This window comes from Sorex araneus, chromosome 2 (genome assembly GCF_027595985.1).
Source record: "Sorex araneus isolate mSorAra2 chromosome 2, mSorAra2.pri, whole genome shotgun sequence".
Taxonomy (NCBI): Eukaryota; Metazoa; Chordata; class Mammalia; order Eulipotyphla; family Soricidae; genus Sorex; species Sorex araneus.
This window is the reverse complement of record NC_073303.1, coordinates 42,321,513-42,344,042: the sequence shown is the minus strand read 5'-3', so window position 1 is coordinate 42,344,042 and position 22,530 is coordinate 42,321,513. Positions and strand designations below refer to the sequence as shown.

The 22,530-nt window shown below is 52.4% G+C and overlaps 1 protein-coding gene across 2 annotated transcripts; it reads right to left on the bottom strand.

Moving 5' to 3' along the window:
• Nucleotides 1-22,161, bottom strand: CARD19 (caspase recruitment domain family member 19). Of its 2 annotated transcripts, XM_055127718.1 has the most exons (6): nucleotides 22,049-22,161; nucleotides 3,249-3,391; nucleotides 1,508-1,661; nucleotides 752-811; nucleotides 537-608; nucleotides 1-274 (listed from the first exon to the last, which is right to left on the bottom strand). In XM_055127718.1, the coding sequence occupies exons 1-6, from the start codon at nucleotides 22,053-22,055 to the stop codon at nucleotides 159-161; spliced, it is 552 nt and encodes a 183-aa protein (XP_054983693.1). In that variant the 5' UTR covers nucleotides 22,056-22,161; the 3' UTR covers nucleotides 1-158. The 2 variants fall into 2 exon arrangements, with proteins under 2 accessions (XP_054983693.1, XP_054983694.1); XM_055127719.1 differs by lacking the exon at nucleotides 752-811.
• Nucleotides 22,162-22,530: the final 369 nt, after the last annotated feature.

The window sequence follows — 22,530 nt, the reverse complement described above, 5'->3', positions numbered from 1 at the left end:
TTCAGGCCAGACTCAAGCGTTTAATGTCGCCGAGCACCTTTGTACACGGAGGGGGATGTGCTTCTCGCAGAAACGATAAATAGTAGAAAACCAGTGAGTAGAAAAGCAGCGGCCCCGGCGGGCAAGGGGCTCTTTGGTGAGAGGAGGGGCGGGCGGCGTCAGAGCCCCCCCAGGTCGTCTGTGAGGAAGGCCAGCAGGAAGCGGCTGACGTGGCGGTCCAGGATGATCGGGGAGAAGGCCAGGACGCGCCGGGTCCCTGGGAGCACCTTGGAGTCTGGAAGACGAGGCGCCTCAGTGTCCCTGCCAGGCTCGCCGCCCCGTGGCACCCTCCCACTCTGGGACGGGGACCCCCAGCGGGCGGGGGAGGGGGTCAGCACCCCAGGCTGGCGGGCAGGGTGGGCCCAGCTGTGTGTGTAGTGGGGGGTCCCACAAGCCAGGGGCAGACACCCTGAGCACGAGTGTCCTCTGATGCTCGGGGAGGCCGGACCCATGTACGCCCTCTCTGCCCCTCCCCCTGGGGAAACTGAGGCACCCACCTGGAGGGTTGCAGTAGAGGAGCAGGGCCAGCCCCGCCGCCAAGCCCAGGCAGGCCAGGAACGCCACGGGCCCTGGGGAGACACAAGCCGGCCGGGTGAGCGGCCACCCGGGGAGCCCCTGGGGGGGTCCATCCTCGGGGAGCCCGGCCTGGAGAGGGGGTGCCCCAAGGCCCGCGCGGGGGTGGTGGGGCAGGGCGGGCGAGGTGGGCCTTTACCCCTGTCACTGAGCTCGTGGCCGGCAGCCGCCCAGGCTAGCTCTGTGCTCTCTGAGTCCTCTGGAAACAAAACCACAGAATCACGGGGAGGGGGGTTAGAGGCAGCAGGTGGGGGAGGAGGGCTCCGCCGTGCCCCCCCAGCCTCCCGCCCGGCCGGGCCATCGGGCGCACTTGGGAGCAGGCACGTGGGGGGGCTGCGGCAGCTGGCACCCCTCCCCACCCCCGAGGGGCACCCCGGGCGCCCACCTTGGCCCACAGAGACAGGCAGTGGCCCCGCCCCCGCCCACCACACACCCCAGGGTGGGCCCCAGGCAGCGAGGGGGAGGTGCGGGGCCCTGCTGGCTGCAGGGTGAGGGTAAGGCTACTGGCGCATGACTCGGGTCCTCTCGGCCCGGGGTCCCCACTGAACGGCTGTGGGTGAGCGGCCCTGCCCTCGGGCCTCCGGGACCTTGTCCAGGGACAGGCATGACTCCTGGGCACCGGGGCCACAGGACCGAGCCGTTCTGCTATGCTTAGCTCGGGGCCCCGCAGGACGCACTGTGCCGCAGGTCTGTCCCTCAAGCACTGAGGGGCCGCGGGGAAAGGGCCACCTCCACAGCCCGACACGGTCAGCTAACTGGACTTAGCACCAGGCGCTGGCTCGGCACAGAGTCTGGCCTGGGGGGTGGGGAAGAGAGCGAGAGGAGGGGTGGGGAGTGAGAGTCGGGGAACGCGCATCTGTCGGAGGGCCGGGCCGGCGGGCGGGCGGGCACTCACCCAGGGCGTGGCGGCTGGGCAGGCAGGCGTGCAGGGGCTGCGCGTGCATGAACAGCGCCCGGTAGAACTCCTGGCAGTGCTGCTCCCCGCTCCGCTGCAGGTGGCCCAGCAGGTCGCAGAGCCGCACGCGCAGCGCCACCCTGGGGTTCCGGAACTGGGGGGGACACGGGGCCGGGTCAGGGCCAGGCGACACGGAGGCCTCCTCCTCCCCCCACCCCTGCTCCCTGAGTGACTGGCCAGGTGGGGGCTGCTCCCCACTCCAGCCCGGGAGAAGCAGCCCCAGAGAGGGGCCATGTGGGCGGGGGCAGTGAGGCGGGCCCGGGCGCTCATTCCCGACGGGCATGTGATCCTGAAAACTAAAGCCCGGCTGGCTGGGAGGAAGACACAGGCTCCTCGGTCCCGGGGCTGGAAAGGTCAGTTAACAGGCGCTTGGCAGCCGCCGCCAGCACCAGGAGGCCGGGACCAGCCCAGTGCTGCCCCCTGACGGCCACGCGCGGTGCCACAGGGACCGAGCCCCAGACAGAGGCGCATGGGGACCTTCAGGGCAGCAGCGGGGAGAACCTGCCAGGCAAGGGGGTGTGGGTGTGTGTATTTGTGTATGTGTAGTGTGTTTATGTGTATATATGTATGTATGTGTGCATGCAGGTATATATATGTGAATATATATGTACACATGTATGTGTGTGCATATATATGTATATGTGTGAATGTGTGTATGTGTGTACGTATATATGTGCATGTGTGAATGTGTATATGTGTATGTGTGCATTGTACACGTGTATATGTATGTGTGTATATATGTGCATGTGGGAATGTGTATATGTATATGTGTGCATTGTGTATGTGCATATGTACGTGTGTACATGTATGTATGAATGTGTGTATATGTGCGTGTACCAGGAGGGCAGGGTTTCCCCTTTCCGTCCACAAATGTGGGGGACTCCAAACGATCTATAAGGAGCATGCTCAGAAAGAAAGCGGGACCTTCTATGGGGGCTGGAGTGATAGCACAGCGGTTAGGGCATTTGCCTTGTACACAACCGACCCGGGTTCGATTCCCAGCATCCCATATGGTCCCCTGAGCACCGTCAGGAGTAATTCCTGAGTGCAGAGCCAGGAATAACCCTGTGCATCACCAGGTGTGACCCAAAAAGCAAAAAGAAAAAAAAAAAAGAAAGCGGGACCTTCTGCTTCTGAACTCACCATGGGACTTGTGCCACCTAAGAAGTAACACAGCTGGGGGCAGGCAGGCCCTAGATGGTTGCATTTGGGGGGTCGTGCTGTGCGCCCCAGGAGAAGCCTTGGCTTTTGGGAGCGCCCTGCTGGGGCAGTGAGCCCACAGCAGCAGGAACCCACAGCTCCCAGCAGCAGGACCGGCCGTGACCTCGGCTGAAAGATGGGCCTGCACCCTTTGGTCTCTGGGGGAGAATGAGGTCGTGGTGGGTGGGTAGGATGTTCCCAGTGCTCTGAGCCCCCAGGCCCCCAGGACCCCCGCGCTCAGGGCACACCCAGCACGTTTGCCCATATTGGACTTTCTGTACGGCTGAGTGAAGGACAGGGGCCTGGCTGGTACCCTCCCTTCCCCCGCCCCTCTTTGTACCCAGGTGGATTGCTGTCTCCCGTGGCCCTCCTAGCAAGCCCAAGTCACTCAAGGACACAGGTCCGGCCTCTCTGCCCCACAGGGCCAGCAGTGTCCTCCAGCCCAGGCTGGAGGGATGCAGCACCCGGTTCTCCGAAGCACCTTTTCCGCCTCCTCGTTGCTGAGGATCTGGGGGTAGTAGCGGTTCAGCTGCAGGATGATCCTGTCCGCCTGCTGCTCACTCAGGCGCCCGGGGCCTGTCAGGAAAGGCGTGTCCTGGACCAGACGGTCGCAGTAGGTCTGAGCTGAAAGGACAGAGAGCGCAGAGGTACCAGGCAGCCCAGGGCACGTGGGGACCCTCACATAGTCTCGGCCCAGGACATGTGGGGACCCCCACACAGCCTTGGCCCAGCCCTGGCGAGGCCCAAGACCCCGCGAACATCCACTGATGTGCACAGCCCAGAAACCCCTAAATGCCACCCCTGACTTTGTATGCCACCAACTCCGCCCCGGAAGATGGGGTAACAGGGGATGAGGCAGCTCAGGCACGAGGCCCCAGCACTGACCCTCTCCACTAAGCCCCAGAGCTTATCACTGAAAATACTTGGGAGAGCGGTGCTGAGAATCTACTATCCGGGGCCCTCTGGAAACAGCCAGGGTTGGGGCGGGGGGGTACAGGGGCATGGAGAAGCTCCGACCCCACACTTCTCTTAGCCACTGTTGGGGAGAGGAGATGCCTCTCAGGGCCTAGCCGGGGCACAAGCTCCCTTCATGCACAGGCCAGCACACCTCCCTGATCCTTCCAGATCCTTCTAGATCCTTCCAGAATCCCATCAGAGCACGCTGTCTTTCCCAGGAGCACTCCTCAGAAATGACAGATCCTCAGGAGCTAGGGGTGATCTCCAACACTGCAGAGGGTCCCCAGGCAGCGGGTGGGGGAGGAGGGCACCCTCCTCTGTCTCTGGGGCTTGGTGTGGCCCCCAAACCCCAGAGACAGAGAGCCGGGGTGGTGGGTGCAGGGGGTCAGGAAACGGCACAGGGTCCCCGAGCCACAGGGTGGTCTCTGCACTCCAGGGAGCAGAGTTTGGATGGCACGGAGGTGAGTGGATTCTCAGAGCTGCAGGTTGTCCTAACTCTGTCACCAGAGAGAAAGTATCGGTATAACAAAGGGAAACCTGGATATTGTTATAAAAAGACAACTAGAGCCCAAAAGAGGATACAGTGGAAGAAATGAAGAGGGAAAGAAAGGTTATAAGACACACAGGGGTGCCCACGCCAGGCTGTCTCATCCGGGGCAATCTGGAGGGGGGCAGGTGAGTCCCCCCGCCCACCCCAACTAGCCCCAGCAGTTGAAAACCTCCAGAATTCATCCACTGTCATGCTCACGGCCAATTTTCATAGGCTCAGACAAGCCTCCTGCATGAGTGAATCTGCTGAAAAACACAGGTGTGCAGGACTTGTGACTGAAATCCCCAGACTCCCATGGAATCAGGAATGGGCAACCTCCCACCATCTCCCTGTGCTTCTGGTAGCCTGGCAGTCATGCCCATGAACTGTGTCTGGTGCCATAAAAGCCCATTAACAGCCATGATCCAGAGACTCTGAAATTAATCTCTTGGAAGAGAGCAACATGAGAGCAACACAACGCAGAGATGCCTCTGGACCCCAAAGTCAACTTCTAGTGAAAAAAAAATTTTACTTAACCTTAGCTATATCGCTGTATTTACAATTTTAGAATTCCTAGAGTGCGCGGTCACATTTGTGGCCATACAACATCTCATACTCTACACCACTGATGTACCAAGACCAGGACTTGATGGCTCCAGGGTGAAATACAATCTTTACACACTTTCCTCTAGGAAATTTTTTGGCTCATTTTTAACAGAATATTCATAGCAAGCAATACAAAATAAGTTATTTAGGTCCTGCTTTGGGGGTAGGCTTTGGGGGTCAGAGTGGAAATATTTGAAATTTATAGTGGGAAGGTGTAATGGTAGTGGGATTGGTGTTGGAGTATTAACACCTGAGTTGATCCCTAAGCACAGAGCCAGGAGCAAGACCTGAACATCGCCAGGGCTTGCCCCCACCAATAATAATAATAATAATAACAATAATAATAATGAATTAAATTCCAATAAAAAAGGCACAGATGGGCAGAAGGACTGTCCACATTCCTTCTGCACAAGTTGTCATACTCGGCAATACTTGTAATAAGAAAGACAAGACTTGGTTCTCAGCCATTTCCTGACACAGTGCCTGAAATCCTTGGAATTCCCTAGTAAGAACCTGAAATGTGAAGGAGCATCTTCTGTTGCTCCTAACCACCCCTACCCACCCTCCTCTGAGGGGAGGGGACTGTGCTAATGAGGCAATTTGAGGGATGTCCCTAAACAGCAACAGACGGGAGCTGTCTGAGAGAGAACTAAGCAGAGACTTCCTGTCAGACCCCAACCTCGGGAGGGAAGAGGGGCTGGATGGAAACTGAGTCGAGGCCCCATGGTCCCTATTACTGGTGAAGCCTATGGAATCAGGCCCCTTGAATGCCCCTGTCCAGATCTGAAGAGCTTGGGGGTGCTGGAGCCACGGGGGACGGTGAGCAGCAGGCTACGCAGGGGCACGGGTACCCGAGTCCCCCCCAGGGCCTGCTCCCCACACCTCCCCGTCTGCGTCCCTGTGTTCACTCAGCCGTCATGGCAAACTCATCAAACCCCAAGAGGAGCCCTGTGATTCGGAGCTAATCAGTGAGTACCACCCAAGGTACTCGCAATTGGCACCTGCAGTGGAGCCACGGGGGACTGAGTCCCTGGACAGGGGGATGGACGCCGACTCCACCGGACAGGTCGGAGTGGAGCTGAGTCCCCAGACACCCACGTGTACCCCTCAGAGGTGTGGGAAATTATCTGAGGAAAAGACAGTGACAGAAGTGTCAAAAGTGCTGACAAGTAAACGTGTGGACAGGAGGACCGGGGAAACAGGAATATCAGAAAACGTTTCTAGGGGACATAGTGATAGTACAGCAGGGATGGCATTTGCTTGCAGGCGGCCAACCCCGGGTTCGATCCCCATCATCCCATATGGTCTCCTGAATCCTGCCAGGAGTGATCCCTGAGTGTAGAGCCCGGAGTAAGCCCTGGGCACCAGAAGATGTGGCCTCCTCAAAACAAAAAACATCGGGGTGCCCAGAGCCCTCCCTGCCCCAAGGGACCCAGCCCTGGCAGCCGAACACCAGAACCCAACCACCACCATGCTCAAGGCCGTTCCCCACACACTCGGGCCGAGCCACACGTACAAGAGAACATATTCCTGGACCATGCAGCCACATTCACAGTCGCACCGCACATCACAAGACACTCCCTACCCATTCTCCATAATACCACACCACACCTGCTGGGGTTCAAATAGCAGGCAACAAATCATAGAGGGAAATATATATATATGTGCATATATACATAGTTTCAGATATATATACAAAAGCTCACATCACCCGACCTTTAACATGTGAAAATATTCTAGAGAATGTCTTAATGGCCCCCGCCAAAATAGAACAATCTTGGGGCCGGAGCGATAGCACAGCGGGTAGGGCGTTTGCCTTGCACGTGGCCGACCCGGGTTCGATCCCCGGCATCCCATATGGTCCCCCAAGCACTGCCAGGAGTAATTCCTGAGTGCAAAGCCAGGAGTAACCCCTGAGCATCGCTGGGTGTGACCCAAAAAGCAAAACAAAAACAAAAACAAAATAGAACAATCTTCACACTGTCTCCTCTATGGATACTTTTTTATAGCATTTTCAGCACTTTTCCATAACAGACAATACAAAATATATTATTTTGGTTGTGCTTTGGGACAGGGCTTGGGGCTTGGGGTAGAAACATCCCAAATTTGGTGGTGGGAAGGTGTAATGGTGGAGAGATTGGTGTTTGAATATTAGCTGTAATCAAACATTGTGAAGCACCATATATATATATATGTATATATATATATATATATATATATACATATATATATATATAAAGCAAAAGAAAACATTTCTAGAAGGTTCAGGAAAGAAGTGCCGGGAGGGAATGCAGAGATCCAAAAGCGTTTGAAGGTTGTGTCGCCTCCAGGGGCCAGCGGGGCCTGTGGCCGGCTTCTAGCTGAGAGAGCAGGGAAACTGCGATGCTGTGTCACTCCATGGCTGTGGCCTTACACAAACCTGTCTTGGCAAAAACTCGCTTTAAGCATCTGCTGACTTGAGCAGGAAAATCCTCAGACTGAGTGTGTCCGGCTCCTCCGGGCCCGTCTCTCCAGGTCTGTGCTGGGACTTGCCTGCAAGCACGGCCCCAAACACCAGGCCCCGCTCCCGCCCGAGACGAGACCAGGATGGTGGCTGTCCCCAGACAGGGGGCTTCAGACTCTCCGGGCGTGCGGGAGGCATGAAGGGGCAGGAAGAGGCAAACTGAACAGACCGATGAAACAAATTTACAAACAAGTCAGTGAGATTCTGACAGTAGAACAGGAATATAGAACAAACTCCACCAGCCCTTTTATTTCCTTTGGAAGAGGTTGGAATTTAAGGCCCAAGTCCCAACAGGGGGAGAATGACCTTTATAGCCCCCCAGGCACTGCTTGAGGAGGGGGGTAAAGAACCATGAGAGCCAATGTGGCAGAACTTGAAGATACTAAGTCAGGCTATGGAGAGGTTTCTATTTTCATTAAAATCCTGGTTTTTTATTTTTGTTTTTGTTTGTTTGGTCTTTGTTTCTTTGTTTGGGAGCCACACCTGGCAGTGCTCAGGGATTACTCCCAGCTCTGTGCTCAGGGATCACTCCTGTCAGTGCTTGGGGGAATCCTATAGGGTGCTGGGGATCAAACCCAAGTCAGCTGTGTTGCAAGGCAAGAGTCTTACTCACCACGTTATGTCTCTGGCCCTTGAGAACCTTACTTTATTTATTTATTTATTTATTTAATTGAATCACTGTGAGAACAGTTACAAAGCTTTCAGGTTTAAGTCTCAGTCATACACTGATCAAACACCCATCCCTTCACCAGTGCACGTTCCACCACCAAGAACCCCAGTATACCCCCCATCCCCCCACCCTGCCTGTGTAGAAGATGATTTTCACTTTACTCTCTCTTTATTTTGATTACATTCAATTTTTCGACAGAAGACATACTATTATTATTTGGAATTTTCCCCCAACAATCAGACCTGTCTAAAAGGCATCATTAGATATTTGTTTTCTATTACTGATAATAGAAAGTAATATATATATATATATATATATATATATATATATATATATATATATATATGGTCTGGAGCGATAGCACAGTGGGTAGGGCATTTGCCTTGGACGTGGCCCACCTGAGTTCGATTCGTTGATCCCTCTCGGAAAGCCTGGCAAGCTACTGAGAGTATCCCACCCGCACGGCAGAGTCTGGTAAGCTACCTGTGGCATATTCGATATGCCAAAAACAGTAACAACAAGTCTCACAATGGAGATGTTACTGGTGCCCGCTTGAGCAAATCGATGAGCAATGGAATGACAGTGATACAGTGGCATATATATATACATATATATATACATATATATATACATATATATATATACATATATACCTCTCGGAGAGCCCAGCAAGCTACCGAGAGTATCCTGCCCACACAGGCAGAACCTGGCAAGCTACCCATAGCGTATTCGATATGACAAAGGCAGTAACAATAGGTCTCATTCCCCTGACCCTAAAAGAGCCTCCAATCGTTGGGAAAGACAAGTAAGGAGAAGCTGATAAAATCTTAGGGCTGGGAGGAATAGAGACGTTACTGGTGTGCGCTCGAGTAAATCGACAAACAACGGTATGACAGCGATACAGTGATACGGTGATTGCTGATAATGAAGAGCATGCAATTTTGGATTTCTGGTATTTTAGTAATTAAGTCCAGAGGGATTTCTGCCAGACGCTGCTGGGTTCCGAGATTGGTTTGTGTTTCTCTGGGATCATGGCCGTTCAGGCGGCCGCTCTAGAACCTTATTTTAAAGGTAAAGTTCTCTCCGAAGACTTTTACCTGAGAGGCCTCTGTTGCCCAAATCATAACCTATCATGTGTTTGCGCTCTCTCTCTCTCTTTCTCTCTCTTTCTCTCTCTCTCCCTCCCTCCCTTTCTCTCTCTCACTCTCTCTCACTCGCTCGCTCGCTCTCCCCGCCCCCCTACCTCCCTCCTTCCCTCCTTCTCTCCTGAAATTCTTTTCTGCAAGGAAAGACGACATCCGGGAAAACCTGGGCAGGACTTAGGGCTGATTTTCCTTTTCCTGCTGGATTCCTCAATCCAGCCTGAGGCCATGGATCCCTGAGGATCTGGGTGGTGGGGACCAGTTCCCGTGCTGTGCAGATCAAGTGGATTCCAGGCACAGCTTGGCAGCCGCCTTGGAACGTGAGCATCTGAGCCACGTGGATGCTTAGAGTACTTTCCCCGCTCTGACCCGACTCACCCACACCCCCAGTGACAGAGGTGGGCTGAACAGAAAGTGAAAGCCCTCGTCTCTTGAGATTACATCCCCTGGCCCCCACTTCACCCAAGTCAGCTGCCACACTTTGTGAGATGCCTAGAAGTCAGGTGACCTGCAACATAGCCACTAAGGGAACACTTTTTGGCAGGAGTTGCTTTTCCCACCTGTGCTAACCAAACACTTTATAAACGAGAACTGGCATTCCTTACTAGCATGTCATGGCAATTTGTGGTAATCAAGCCACATACAAGAGTTAGCTACTGGTAGCATGCACTGGCATGAATATGTTTAATACTACAACAGTACTGGGCCAGAGAGATAGTACTGCGGATAAGGTACTTGCCTTGCACGCACCCGGCCCGATCCAATCCCTAGCACCACCTGGAATGATCCCTGAAAACAGATCCGGGAGTAAGCCCTGAACATGCTGAGTGTAGCCCCCAAACCAAACAATACACACGACGGTACCCATTTCATAAATATTTATCCCGAGCATCTCATCTGGATGAGAGCGACAACCCATCTTCAAAGTCCACTAAAATCGAAAGGAAGTCTCGAAAGGATCTGAAAAAATGTCCAGGTGCAAAGCAGACAGACAGACGCCAGCAGGAAGCGCCGGCTGCACGCAGAGCTTCTTCCCTGGGTCCACTGACCTTTCTGATGCAGAAGCAGCCGCGCTCGCCGAGGTCATCAAAGGTGATGGTTGACCAAGTCCAGCACAGTACCACTCAGTTCCTGAGGTGGATGATGAAGAAGGGGGCGATGATGATGATGATGAAGAGACAGAGGAAGGAAGACGGGAGAGCGTGAAGAAGGGGCTGACCATGGAGGTGAAAATGAGGAGGAAGAGGAGGAGAGGAAGACAAGGATAACTAAGTGAACAGTCTTTTGTTTTATTTTCTTCTCCCTCCTCCTTGTGCCCGCCCAGCTGCCCTGTTCTGGGGGTCTCTTTTCTCTGCTTTACATGGCTCACTCTCGGAGAGCCTGGCAAGCTACCAAGAGTATCCCGCCTGGCAAGCTCCCCGTGGGGTATTCGATATGCCCAAAACAGTAACAAATCTCACAATGGAGATGTTACTAGTGCCCGCTCGAGCAAATTGATGAACAACGGGATGACAGTGCTCCAGTGCCACATGGTTCACAACTGTATTCAGGGGGAAGGACACTGACTAGGATCCAGTGAATTCAAAAGAAGCCCTACCTGCTTTCTGATTGATTCATTTTGTCCCTTCCCATCTCAACAAATATGTTATGGAACTAATTCTACCACCGTGCTCTCCTGGGAAAAGAAAATCCTTCAGCTCTGCAGGAAGGGGCACAGTAGCCACCCCTCCTCTCTCGTTACTGCTTCAGATCTGACACCGCGTCTCTCTGATAGGGGGCAGATATCTACAGGGATCTGCTTGCTTTCTCTTGTTTAAAACAAAAGGGGAAAAATCTTTTTTCCCCTCCCAAAGGAAAAAAAAATTTTTAAAAAATGGGAACTTAGGTGTCTGGAGAAATAATACAGCAGGGAGGGTGCTTGCCTTGCATGCAGCCAACCTAGGTTCGATCCCCAGCATTCCACAGGTTCCCCCGAGCACCCTCAGGAGTGATCCCTGAGTGCAGAGTCAGGAGGAATCCTTGAGCATCGCCGAATATAGTCCACCCCCCAAAAAATGGGATTATACGGGGCTGGAGCAATAGCACAGCAGGTAGGGCGTTTGCCTTGCATGCGGCCAACCGGGTTCAATTCCCAGCACTCCATATGGTCCCTCGAGCACTGCCAGGAGTAATTCCTGAGTGCAGAGCCAGGAGTAACCCCTGTGCATCGTTGGTTGTGACCCAAAAAGAAAAATAAAATGGGATTATAAAAGGTTAGCAAAGGTGTCTGATCAATTAGTTTGACAATAAGGCTTCATTGGTGTGTTTAATTGTGCTGTTTAGTGGACATCCTTGCAATTTAAGGTGACACTATTTTTGTTGTTTGGGTTGGTTTGGGGGCCACACCCAGCTGTGCTCAGGACTTACTCCTGGCTCTGCACTCAAATTATTCCTGGCAGTGCTCTGAGGACCATATGGAATGCTGGGGATCGAACCCGGATCTGCCACATCCAAGGTAAGCACCTTATTTGCTGTACTATCTGTCCAGCTCCCAAAGGTGACACTTTTAAAATAAAATTCACTTCTAATGATGGAAAAAAAAGATAAGAAAAGGAAGAGGCTGGGGGTGGGAAGAAAACTGGGAACACTGGTCGAGGGAAGTTGACTCCGGTGGTGGGATTGCACCATCGTAAGCCAGACACTCAACTATGAACAACATTGAAAATCAATTGAGGGGCCGGAGTGATAGCACAGCGGGTAGGGCGTTTGCCTTGCACACGGCCGACCCGGGTTCGATCCCCGGCATCCCATATGGTCCCCTGAGCACCGCCAGGAGTAATTCCTGAGTGCAAAGCCAGGAGTAACCCCTGAGCATTGCTGGGTGTGACCCAAAAAGCAAAAAGAAAGAAAAAAGAAAATCAATTGAAAAAAATGAAGCCAGAAAAAAGAGAGAAAAGGCAGGGCAGGACAGGATAGGACAAAACAGGCCGGGCCAGGCCAGAGTGCCAGTTCTAAAGCTCACATGCACAGACCAGAGTGGCCTGTGGAGGCTAAAGATGGCCTTCAGCGTGCAGAGAGCAAACAGTCGTGCCCTCCGCTCTACGGAAGGAAGAAAGAAAGCGGACTCCACTCGGACGCTAACTAGGCATGGAAGCAAATCCTTCCCCGGTGCAGCCCCCCAGAGTTCAGCCCCGCCAATATCATGTGTTCAGCTTGCAAGTCCCAGAGCTGCTCGACTCCTTCCCCATCAAAACAGAGATAACCTGCCCCCCCGCAACCCCCCCCAACATCAAGGATTGAAGTCACAGATTCAGGGTAAGTGCTCTATTATTCTTTCCAATCTAGAAACTGGGATGACAAATGAGCTTTTTTGAAGCCACGAAAGTGTTACTAGTGTTACTGTGCTATACCAGTTGCCCAAGCATAAAAAATTAATGTATGGTGATGGTTTCCAGTTTGGGGGTTCTTACATATAAAAGTGCTGTAAACATCCACAAACAAGAGAGCTCTAATCACCAGCCTAGTGTGATATCGTAAGGAACTAGAGGGAAAATAGGAGAACGAGACCAAAGCTAGGAGAGAGGAGACACTAACGAGGGACAAAGAGAGAATCAAGAATAGAATATTAATGGGGATACGGTGCCACCAGCAGGTCAGCCTGTACCTGCAGGGAGGCATCAGCAGCCTGATGGTGCCTTCAGGCTTCCTGATACCCCAAAACTGCTGCTGAGCCTTTGCCCGGACCCAAACAACTTAGGGCCAAGTTTACCAAGAACTTAAACAACCAAAAGTTAGGCATGCAGGAACCACACCCACAAACCCCTCCGGCTCAGCTATACAAGCTCATTTATTGGCCTTATTTCAGAGATCAAAAGACGCAGTTAGGGCCTGTGGCGCAGCGCAATGCAGATAAGTGGGCGTGCCCTGCAGGGCAGATGCCAATAGTTTATTTCTCTAGAAAAGATGAAAACAAGGGCCATGATCCAGAGACACACAAAAGAATCCCCGAACAGAGCAGCCTGCTGTAGAGATGTCTCCAGAATTTGAGCCAGGCCAACTTCACTGAGGTGCCCCAGCCGGGGACTGGCATCGCCCACCTGCCCCCTAAAGACCCCCGGCAGCAGCCAACTTCCAGAACCCAGTGAGAAGTGCAAGTATGTGGGTCCAGTGACAGCAAACTCCAGGCCTCAAGGGATAGGGGATGGGCCAGTCCCTCTCCTCACACACCCCCAGTCCCCACGGGACCCTGGAAGTCACGCCCACAAACTGCCTCTGGCTGCTACTTAAGCTCCCTAATGGCCTTGATCCAGAGACACACAAAAGAATCTCTGAACTGAGCAGCTCGATGCAGAGATTTCTCCAGACCCTAATTATCTGAAAGTTTAGAATTTCAGGAGTGCACAGCTGCTCTCGCGGCCACATGTCTGCCATAGAGGAGGAGGGGGAGGGGTGGGGTGGGGGGATACTGGGGCTCTTGGTGGTTGAAGATGTACACTAGGTTGGGTGATCTATCGTTGGATGACTGAAACTCAAACAGGAAAGCTTTGTAACTGTATCTCACAGTGACTAAAAACTAATAGCACTGTAGCCCCATTGTTCATCAATTTGCTCAAGTGGACACCAGTAACGTCTCCATTGTGAAACTTGTTGTTACTGTTTTTGGCATATCGGATATGCCAGGGTAGCTTGCCAGGCTCTGCCGTGCGGGCTGGATACTCTCGGTAGCTTGCTGAGCTCTCCGAGAGGGACAAAGGAATGGAACCCGGGTCAGCCACAGGCAGCAAACGCCCTACCCGCTGTGCTAATAAAAAGAACAGAACATTAAAAGAAAATGAAACACACAAAAGTTGATTCTTCAAGGGCTAACCAAGACTGACAAACTTTTAGCTAAACTGGCAAAGAAAATAAGAGAAAGCTTAGTAAAGTTTTATTATAAAATGAGGTAATTACTACTAATTTTGTTGAGAAACAAAAAGGTTTTAAAGAAAATAATGTGAACATTAATGCTTAGTGTATAACCGAGGTGAAATGGATAAATTTCTAAAAATACAAAATATACCAAGAATGGAAGCTTAAAGAAACAGAAAATCTGTGTAGAGTTATAACTAATACAGGAATTTAATCAGTAAACAAAATGACTTTAACACTCACCAGTGAATTCTACCAATATTTAAATAATTAACAACAATCCTCAAGCTCTCCCAAAAACCTGGAGTGGGAGGGATATTTCCTATTTTGCTATACAAAATAAGCAAACCCAGAACACAATACATGGAAATCACACACCAATGTCCCTTATGAATAATGAAACAAAAATCTTCAACAAAAGAGTAGGAAGCCAAATCAGCAGCATTTTAAAGGACCCTAGTGAAACAAGATCGATTTCAGGAATGCAAGGATGGTTTAATATATTTGAAAACTTGTCATTTAACATGCGACATGAATAGAAATAAGTTATTAAAAAGCCACATGTCATTTCAAAGTAATAGAGAAAAATCATTTCTAAAATATTCAATGCCCTTCTCAATTAAAGCAATTAAAACTCGAAGGAAACTTCCTCAATATGCTATGTGCCATATATTAAAAGACATCATCCTAATTGGTCACACACTGAAAGCTTTCCCCCTAAGAGAAGAAAGAAGGGATGGGTGTTTTTTTTTTTTTTTTTTTTTTTTGCTTTTTGGGTCACACCCAGCGATGCTCAGGGGTTACTCCTGGCTTTGCACTCAGGAATTACTCCTGGCGAGGGATGGGTGTTTGATCGTTGCATGATTGAGACTTAAACCTGAAAGCTTTGTAACTGTTCTCACGGTGATTCAATAAAAAAATTTTTTAAAAAAGGAAGAGGATAAGGATATATCCTCTCTTATCACTTCTATTTAACACAGCACTGAAAGTTCCAGTTAGAGAAGTTGGGACGGGAGCGAGAAATAAAGGGAAGCAAATTAGAAAGAAGTAAAATGATCTCCGTTCAAGGAAGTTTTATCTTCTATTAAGAAACCACTAGAAATTAAAAAATACTGCTAAAACTAATAAGTTTGGCAAAACTATAAGATGCAAAATCAACACACAAAAATCAGGCGCCTTTCCAAATTTACCAATGCACGATCCAAAAAGAAAAATAATAAAGCAATTCCACTTACAAAGGCATCAAAGAGGTTTAAATGCTGAGGAAGAAAGGTAATTGAGATGAAAGGACTTGCACAATGAAATCTACAAGAATTGTTGAAATAAAGAAGACAGGAAAAAAAGGAAACACACCCTATATATATGAACTGGAAGAGTGAACATAGTGGAAAGAACCCTGTTATCCAAAGTGATCTTCAGAATCAACGTACTTCCTACACAAGTCCTAATATTTTTTGTTTTCCCAAAATAGAAGCCATCATAAAATCCACATGGAATCTCCAGGGACTTTTATAGTCCAAGAAAATTTTAGAAGAGAAAAAGAACTGTACTCCGAGTTCCTGGTTTCAAACTTCGTACAAAATCACTATAACTAAAAGCGGTATGTGGTATTGGTAAAAATTAGACAAAGGATAGTGACATGAGCTTTAGAGTCCAGAAATAAACCTTGCTTTGAGTGTATGTGGGAAGAGTAAAAAGACAGCCTAAAGAAGAGGAGAAAATATTTGCAAAGTTTACATCTGATAAGAGATCAAAGCCCCAAATACATAAAAGCTCCTAAAACTCAACAAGAAAAAAACCACATTTGTAATCCAACTCAAATGGACAGAGGGCTTGAATAGGCTTTTTTTAAGGAAAAAAATTGAATCACCGTGAGATACAGTTACAAAACTTTCATGTTTGAGTTTCAGTCATATAATGATCAAACACCCATCCCTCCACCAGTGCACATTCTCCACCACCAAGGTCACCAGCATTACCCCCACCCCCACCCCTCCACCTGCCTAAACGGCAGACAATTTCCCTCATACTCTCTCGCTCTCTCTACTTTTGGACATTATGGTTTGCAATATAGATACGGAGAGGTTATCACGTTTGGTCCTTTATCTACTTTCAGCACACATCTCCCACCCCGAACGTTCTTCCAACCAACATTGACTTAGTGATCCCGTCCCTATTCCAGCTGCTTCTCCCCCAGCTCATGAGCCAGGCTTCCAACGATGGAGCAATACTGAATAGGCTTTCTTTAAAAAATTACAAGTAGGGAGGAGAGAAAGATATAGGAGATCAGGTACTTGCCTTGCATGTGGCCAACCCCAGTCCAATCCCTGGCACTACATATGATCCCCTGAGCTCTACATGGGTCACTCATGAGAGCCAGGAATGACCCCTTAACACCTTAGGGTGTGGCCCAAATATCCCCCTACTAACCCATCAAAAAGACTTAAAAAATATGATATATGTACAAATAACTACTGAGTACATGAACAGAGGCTCAACATCACTAATCATTAGGGAGATGTAAATCATACCACAATGAGATACTTCATTATTCCTAGGGAGGAGGTTAACATATATATACATATATACGTATATTATACATACATATATATTTATATACACATACAGATGATAATGAGGATCTGGAAAAACTGGAACTCTCAGACACTGCTGATGGGCATGTAACAGGCTGGCAACTCCTCCAAAGCCTAAACATAGAATTAGCATCTGATCCAGCAATGTCACTCCTAGGTAGGTACCTAAAGGAGTTGAAAACAGGGTCTCAAATAGGCACCTGCACATCAATGATGAGACCAGAATCATTCACAGCAGCCAAAAAAGGGGAAGTCTAGTGTTCATGCCCAGATGTGAAGGATAAGTAAAATATGGTAAAATATAAAAATATTCATCATTACAAAAGGAATGAAATTCTAATTCATGGATGAACATTGAAGATATTGATACATGAAATAGTTCAGACACAAAAGAACATTACGAGCCCACTAGTATGAAATAGCCAATAGAGACAAATTCTAGAGACAGATAAAGTAGATCAGTGATTGCCAAGAGCTGGGGCAGGGGTAGGAGGAGGGAGTTAGTGTTTCATGGGGTTACTTTCTATTTGAGATGATTAAAAATAAGTTCTGAAAATGGTGCCACGAGACTGTGAATATCACAAATTCTGCTGAAATGGTTAAATATAAATTTTTCTCTCTGGGACTGGAGACATAGTACAGCTGGTAGGCCTCTTGCCTTGTATGCAGCCGACCCAGGTTCGATCCCTGGGACCTCATATGGTCCCCTGAGTACTGCAGGAGTAATTCCTGAGCACTGGTTATAAGAGTAACCCCTGAGCACTGACAGCTGTGGCATTCCCAAAATGAAAATATATATAAATAAATCAATGAAATGTTTTGTGCTCTGTACAGAGCACAAAGGTGGCTGAGCACAAAGGTAAACAGATAAAGGTTGTGCATTTATACTGCAAGGTAGATAGGTAGATTTGGTCTACCCCACACCCTTTTCAGAAAAGAAATCACTTCCTCTGGGGGGAAAAAAAAAGTACCTGCCAACCTACCTTCTTTGAATAAACAAGAAGAAAGCCCTCTCTGTGTCAGAGACCGCTGCTGCCCCCTAACTGTTGCAGCACGGCCTCCACAACACAGGGCGAGGTGGAGTGCCCCCTGGAGGAAATACTGATCTACACAATGGAATACAATGAAGTTATGAAAAGTAAGGAACTATGAATCATGAAAAGACATGGGGGTGCCTAAATGCATATTAACAAAAGTAAAAGGAGCCGATCTGCAAAGGCAAGACAGTAGAATCTTAATTATTTGTTATTCCAGAAAAGGGAATATTATAGACGTCATCGAAAGGTCAGAGGTGGACAGGGAGGACAGCCCCATATCCAGCATGGTAGCCCCTGAGCAATGCCAAACCAAACCAAAACCCAAACAAGACCAGTAGTTGCCAGGGGCTGGGAGAAGGGAGGGATGAATAGATGGAACAAAGAGAATCTTTAGGCCAATGAAGCTGTTCTGTATTCTTTCACTGACTGACGTGTTCTTAGGTATAGGACCACAGTCAGCAGCACTCAGGGATCACTCCTGGCTCTGTGCTCAGGGCCACTCCTGGCTAAGTGCTCAGCATCACTCCTGGCTCTGCGCTCAGGGCTCACTCTTGGGTCTGTACTCCTGGCTCTGTGCTCACGGCTCACTCCTGGCTCCGCATTCAGGGTCACTCCTGGCTCTGCGGTCAATTCTGGCCCTGTGCCCAGGGATCACTCCTGGCTAAGTGCTCAGGGTCACTCCTGGCTCTATGGTCAGGAATCACTCCTGGCTCTGTGCTCAGGGCTCACTACTGGCTCTGTGCTCAGGAATCACTCCTGGCTCTCGGTCAATCCTGGCTCTGTGCTTAGGGTCACTCTTGGCTCTGAGCTCAGGGATCACTCCCGGCTCTGTGCTCAGGGATCACTCCCGGCTCTGTGCTCAGGGATCACTCCCGGCTCTGTGCTCAGAGCTCACTCTTGGCTCTGTGCTTAGGGATCACTCCTGGCTCTGTGCTCAGGGATCACTCCCGGCTCTGTGCTCAGGGATCACTCCCGGCTCTGTGTTCAGGGATCACTCCCGGCTCTGTGTTCAGGGATCACTCCTGGCTCTGTGCTCAGGGATCACTCCTGGCTCTGTGCTCAGGGATCACTCCTGGCTCTGTGCTCAGGGATCACTCCTGGCTCTGTGCTCAGGGATCACTCCTGGCTCTGTGCTCAGAGCTCACTCTTGGCTCTGTGCTTAGGGATCACTAATGGCTGGGTGATATGTGGTGTTGGAAATTGAACAGGGCAAAACAAGTGCCTAACCCCTGTAGTGTCTCTCTGCCGCTGCATTTTTCATAACCCACAGAGTATGCACCATGCATGCTCAGTGGAAAATTATGAACTTTAGCTAATATAATAATGAAGCTAGTAAACCACAAAACAAAGGGAGCCCGAGGGGACACCGAGGGCCCTGGGAGCTAACTGCTCAGTCGTCTGTAAACCAGAACTGTTCTGAAAATAAAACCCACTAATTCAAATGAAATCCCATCTGGAAATTCCAGTATTGCACTTAAGGGGGCAAATGAGGGTTCCAGAAAGCAGCCAAGAGTCTAGTCACGAGAGGAAGAGGAGGGAACTTCTTGGAGAGACAGACTGGGCCTGAGCTGGTGACGGGCAATGCATGAGGCAGGCCTGGGTTTGATGTCCTGGCACCATGTGGTCTCCTCAGCACTGCCATGAAAATTAAATTTAAAAAAAAAAATAATAACAAAGGCTTCCCAAACAGTTCACTAAAAATGAACACATCATTGTGATTAATGTTTAATGAGGTTAAATAAAAGACCAAGTCTCAGAGCACCTGGGGTCAGCGGCTGAGCTGACCATTTATTTATTTATTTATTTATAAATAAACAAGATCCAATAAAACTCTTCTCTGTTCTAAACTGCCCCATCCTCCACTCTTCTCAGCTGACCAGCTCTTCTTTGCCTCCCTCAGGCTGGTCTTTCCCCAGAATGTACGTGTGGTGTGTGTGTGTGTGTGTGTGTGTGTGTGTGTGTGTGTGTGTGTGTGTGTGTGTATGTATGTGTGTGGTTTGGGGGCCACCCCCGGCAATGCTCAGGGTTACTCCTGGCTTTGCACTCAGGAATCACTTCTGGTCGTGCTCAGAGGACCATGTGGGATGCTGGAGATCAAAACCAGCTCAGCCGCGTGCAAGGCACATGCCTTCAATACTGGACCATCTCACGGGCCCCAGAAAGTACGTTTCTACCTTCAGGCTTCTTCCAGCCCTGACTGTCTACCCGGAAGATGCCCAAGGGCATTTCCTCACAGGAGCGCTGTGCACGGGGATGCCAACCTGCTGGCCCCACGGCCTCTGGCATAAAAGGGTGCCCGGAGCTTCACCCTGTCCAGCTGACATGAGGAACCTGCAGGCCGGTCCCTTGCTTCCTCCCCTGTGCAAGCACAATCACCCACCCATTCTCAGATGGAAAAGTTGAGGCACTGACCGCGGAGACGGTGCCAGGCGGAGGCCAGACCTGGCATGCCCGATGAGCACAGCAGTAGGTAGGGGTGCTGCATCGGGTCAGGGCTATGCGGGCTGACCCGGGGGCCGGGAGCCCAGCAGGTGCTCAGGAGATGGATGGACATCTTAGGTCCACGGGCCAGAGCAAGGCCGTCCATGGAGCGGGGCCAGCGCTCTGCGGCCAGCGCCCCAGCCTGTGGGCCACGAGCCAGGTGGGGCCTCCGTGCCCAGTGTCGTGAGTCACAGCTGCTGCCCAGGGCCAAGCCCCGCTGGGCCTGGTGTGTTCTGTGGTTGTCGCTGCGCTTACAGCCACACCCAGACGTCCTGGGAGGCACAAAAGCGCACGGAAAGGAAGCGGTTTGGGTCCCGGGGCTGATCAACAGTCCCAGACCATTCCTACTGGCTAAAAACAAAAGCTCTGGCAGAAAACCCCCTGGTGGCCGCCCGCTCCAGCGCCAAGCCCTGCCTCGCCCACCGTCCGGCCCAGATGCTGCCGGCCACGGCCACCCACGGCCCGTCACTCCTGCAGGAAGCTGTTTCTCAGTCCGCGCCCGACACTCCCTGCCCGCCCGCTGCCCCGAGGAGCCTCCCAGCACCTGCCCCTGTGTCTTCCTCGGGCCTGACACCATTCCCGCTGCCCTCCACACCCCAGGCTCCCGCCCGCTGGCCAAGACTCCAGGGAAGGTCTCCAACTGCCCGCCTGGGTCCGAAGTCCAAGGCCCTTCTCCGGAGCCGGCTCCTGAGCCCAGACAGTGCTCTGCGCACAGGCACAGGCTGCTGGGCAGGAGCAGCAACAGCTGCGGCCTCTCAGGCCCAGCGGCACTGCCCGCGGCACCGCGGCCCTAACCTTCAGCAGCTTGTCCTAGCGGCCCAAGTGGGAGCCGGGGCCCCACCTCCTGTGCCCATAAGGCTCACGGCTGCCCCCTGCCCACTCCCAACCCAGATACAGAGAAGGGACCAGGGGCCAAGACCGGACGGGGGCAGCTCAGCCGCGGGCCCCTGGTGAGACTGCGCCATGTGCCCTCAGCCCCCGGTCCCGAGGATGCTCCAGGGCCCACCGCTGCTGTGCGGAATGCCCAGCACCCGCCAAGCATCCAGGAGGGACCACCAGTGGAGGGTTCAGGGGACAAGGCTTAGTGCTCCTGGCCTCAGAGGGGCACTGGCGTCTCAGATGTCACCAGGTCCCAGCCCGCAAAGCCCTTGGTGAGAATGTCTGTGGGGCTGGGGGCAAGCACAGGGACTTCTGCAGTTTCCTGGGCAGAAGAGCCAGTCCTGGGAGTGACCGTGGCCTCCCTGAGCCCCAGAGAGGACACTCCTGGTCTAGGGCAGCCAGGTCTGTCACCGCCACTGCCCCGGGGGGCCTACACGGGACCCGCCACTGCCCAGCACTACACAGTGAGGGAATCAGTCGCTGTCCACAGCCCTCGTGGCCGCTACATAGGAGAGTCCTCAGTTGAGCACTGCCAGGTGGGCAGTGGGGTCTCCAGGTCTGAGGAGCACTGGGAGGACGTCAGGGTTGAAAAAGAAGCTGCAGGGGCTGGGGACCCCGAGGTGGGCAGAGCCCCGGGGGAGGGGCGCCTGTCCCATCAGTCCCCGGAGCCCCGTCCCTGGGTGGGTGTGCTGTCCACCGCACCAACCTCCGCTCAGGAGCGCACACCTGCCGCCGCGCCCACGTTGCCCCTGACAACAGGGCAGCAGCGCAGGGTCCCGCGGGGGCGGTCAGCACTGTCCGCTCGCCAGGCCCCGACCGCAGCCGCCCCCTGGCCCCTCGCGGGGTCAGACCCCCTCCAGAGTCTGAGGGGCACGGGGGCCAAGGTCATGGGCCGCCGCGTGCGGGAGCGGCCGCCGGGGCGTCACTCGCGGCGTCACCCGGGGGCGGGCTCCTGTCCCGGGATGCGGGACACCACCCGGTCCGGTCCGCGCTCACCTGTCATGGCGGCGGCCCGGCCGGTCCCCGCCCGGCCGCCCGGCGATCGTCCGCCCGTCAGCCGCCCGCGGGTCCCGGGGACTGTCGCCGGCCGCGCGGCCCCACCCCGCCTGGCCCCGCCCCTTCCCGCTCAGCCCCGCCCCGGCGTTCAGGCCGGCCCCGCCCTCCAAAGCCCCGCCCCCGCCCTAAGCCCCGCCCCGGCGTCAAGGACGCGCCAAACCCAGCTGGGCCCCACCCTGTTCCGGCCGGCCGGCGCCTGAGCCCGAAACCCCGCCCCCCGGGCCCCGCCCCCTCCGGCTCGGGCCGCTTCCTGGCGACCGCCCTAAACTGCGATCCTGAGCCACGCCCCCTCGAGCGAGCCCCGCCCCCGGCTGAGACGCGGCCGCCCCCACCTCCGCTTCCTGCTGCGCCGTGCCTAGTCTCGGTCCGCCCGGCCCAAGCCCCGCCCCGCCCAGCTTCAGCCTATGCTGGAGCGACTTTCA